Source organism: Antrostomus carolinensis, unplaced genomic scaffold (assembly GCF_000700745.2).
Source record: "Antrostomus carolinensis isolate BGI_N321 unplaced genomic scaffold, ASM70074v2 scaffold29137, whole genome shotgun sequence".
In the NCBI taxonomy this organism is placed as follows: Eukaryota; Metazoa; Chordata; class Aves; order Caprimulgiformes; family Caprimulgidae; genus Antrostomus; species Antrostomus carolinensis.
Window position 1 is genome coordinate 4,308 of NW_010327084.1, and position 2,567 is coordinate 6,874.

A 2,567-nucleotide genomic window follows, 5' to 3' on the forward strand; every position below is an offset into this window, starting at 1 on the left:
GGGGCTCTTCGTGTGGGTGTTCCTGGGGCTGGTGATGTGGATGACATTCCTGTTCTTGCAGCTTCTCTGTGGATTGCTGTGGCAGTAACAAACCTTTCATTTGCTTTAGCCTTGCCCCACGTGCAGGGGAGGCTCTTAAACAGCCTCCGGACACCTCTCTTTCTCATTCTAGTTGACAAGACCGAATACATGGTTGGGAGCTACGGCCCCCGAGCGGAGGAGTACGAGTTTCTGACCCCCATGGAAGAAGCCCCTAAGGGCATGCTGGCCCGGGGCAGCTACAACATCAAATCCAAGTTCACAGATGATGATAAGACTGACCACCTGTCCTGGGAGTGGAACCTGACCATCAAGAAGGAATGGAAGGACTAGCCCTTCCCAAGGCCAAACCCCAGAGAGCGTGAATCAGACAGTGGCTACCGTAGAAATCCCCCCCTGTACCAAAGTGCTGACATTGGAACCCTCTTACCTTTCACCCCGTTATAATTTGACCAGAGAGCTCAGTTTTGTAACGTGCCCCCTCCCCAGAGAATCACCGAGTGCATTGACCAAACCGTGCTGTCTGCATCTGGTCTCCAGCTGCCCGTCCCGGGGCCGTGCTGTCCCAGCGCAGGGTGGGAGCGCTCGCCCCCTCACCAGCCCCTTTGCTGCTTCTCGCCTTCCTTTATTCGGGGAGGTGCTGAAGGGGACAGACTCCCACGTTCTGCGTGGGATCCTGTGCTTGGCTTTCCTGTGCACAGCTCAGGGTAGCTACTGCCCCCAAGTAGCTGAAGAACTTTGATGCCAGGCAGCTGTTGAATCCATTTGTTGGCTAAAATCATGTCCGGCCTGCCCCTTCCACCCAGTCAGTGTCCTGGGGACACTGGCAGCTTCATTTGTGGATGTTCCCTGTAACCATGATGCCTTAATGTGTAACACGTATCCTCTAGGGAGGGGGCCCTGCCCCTGTTACACTTTTTAAATGCCACCCGCCCTCCCCCTGTTTGTTGGCATGGCACTCATCTTGGTCACGCCCCTCATGGGTTATTAGGAAAGATTCACAACTTCCCGCTTTGCTGCTGGTCCGTTCTTCACCCGAGACGGGACATCTCCAGAGGGGAGGGTGGTGTGACATCCTGGGTGATGCCTGGCCACCCCTCCCGCTGTCCAGAGAGCCTGGCAGGACCCCTGGCCCTGTTGGCGTAGAGCTCCGAACTCTCTGTCAGCCTCAGAGCCTTCAAGGCGCAGAGGGGGTTGCAAGGCAGGTGGGTGCGGGAGTCACCAGTGTTGCCATCACCTCACACTTCTCATTGCAGCCAAGGTAGCTGCAAAGCACTGAAATTCCGGGACAGCACCTGCCCTCCTGGCAGTTTTGGGCTGAGGATGGACTAGTCTGTTTCTGCAGCTGCTCTCCTGATGCGATCAACAAAGAGCTTGCAAAGGACAAGTATTCAGAAGCGGTTAATGCCTTATGTATCTGTTCTGCCTTTAAAATCTGTGCCTGGCCCGTCAGTATTTATTGCCTTGACACTCGACTCCCGCGGTGCCCGTAGCAGAGCCTGCAGCCACCAGCCTGTCACCCATGGCTGCGCTGACACGGCGCTCGGGGCCAAGGAGCCCTCGGGGGCCCACGGACCCCTGAAGGCTGAGCAGACACGATCTGGCTCCACAGCCCCTCATTTGGATCCTACCACGTTGAGGTCGTATTAGAACTGGGACCAAGTACATGTGGCTTTCTCGTAGCTACGTCTTTGCCTCTAACTCTCCCTTGCCCTGCCCCTAGAGAGATTTTTTGTTAATTTGATTTGGTGCGTATTGTCTGTAAATCCTAGACCCGGGTTAACAGGTTTGGAATCATCGTCTGCTTCTCCTTTTATGACAGTTAAATAAAATCTTTGAACTGACTGTCTGCTGTCCCTTCTGGTTCTGTTCTGGGACTTTCTGGTTCTGGGTCTTTGGCAGGAAGTGGCAGAACTTCTGTTGACAGGAGATTTGTGCAAACACCTGGGGTGGGAGAAGACCAGAATCCCTGGGCTTGCTGAGCTGTGGAATGGGGGACGTGGGACAGTCCTCGCCAGAGAGGAGGCACGAGTGCCCCGTTGCGGTGTTTGTCTTCAAGGTCTGTCCCTCGCTGTTCGCTCTCTTCTGCATGGCCTGACAGGTGAGGGAAGAGGAGGGTGTGGGGCAGGGAAAACAGTGAGTCTCTGAGGTAATAAAGTTGGGGGGGGGGGTCTCCTGGCAGCTGAGGAGCAGGTGGGTTCTGAGCCTGCGTGGTGCCTGCTCCAGCTGCAAACACAAAATGAAATTCCTGTGCTGTCAGAAGAATGAGGGAGGCGATCGGAGGGAGAACAGGATCCAGGAGAGGCGAAGTGTGATAAGAGCCTGCGGATGTTTACGGAATGTGTGGCATGTTTGTGTTAAGGATAAGAAAAGTGTAGCTGGGAAAAGCTCTTTACAGAATCTACAGCGTTAGAGAAGCTGTAGAGGAGATGGCTCGGCCCCGCTCCTAGTCTGAAAGACTCGTGATGGTAACTGGGAACTCTGAATATGAGAGGGAACCTACTGAGCCAGCAGCACAGGCTCCCTTT

General features: G+C 54.8%; 1 protein-coding gene across 2 annotated transcripts in view; it reads left to right on the forward strand.

The window, feature by feature from the left end:
* The window catches only part of ARHGDIA (Rho GDP dissociation inhibitor alpha), a 3,648-nt gene extending 1,764 nt beyond the window's left edge, over positions 1-1,884 (forward strand). The window contains exon 5 of one of the 2 annotated variants that reach the window (XM_010171808.1): positions 173-1,884. In XM_010171808.1, coding sequence (XP_010170110.1) covers positions 173-372 — 200 coding nt within the window. In that variant the 3' untranslated portion in view covers positions 373-1,884. The remainder of the gene's footprint in view (positions 1-172) is intronic. The other variant, XM_010171809.1, reaches the window with a different exon arrangement.
* The last annotated feature ends 683 nt before the right edge of the window (positions 1,885-2,567 follow it).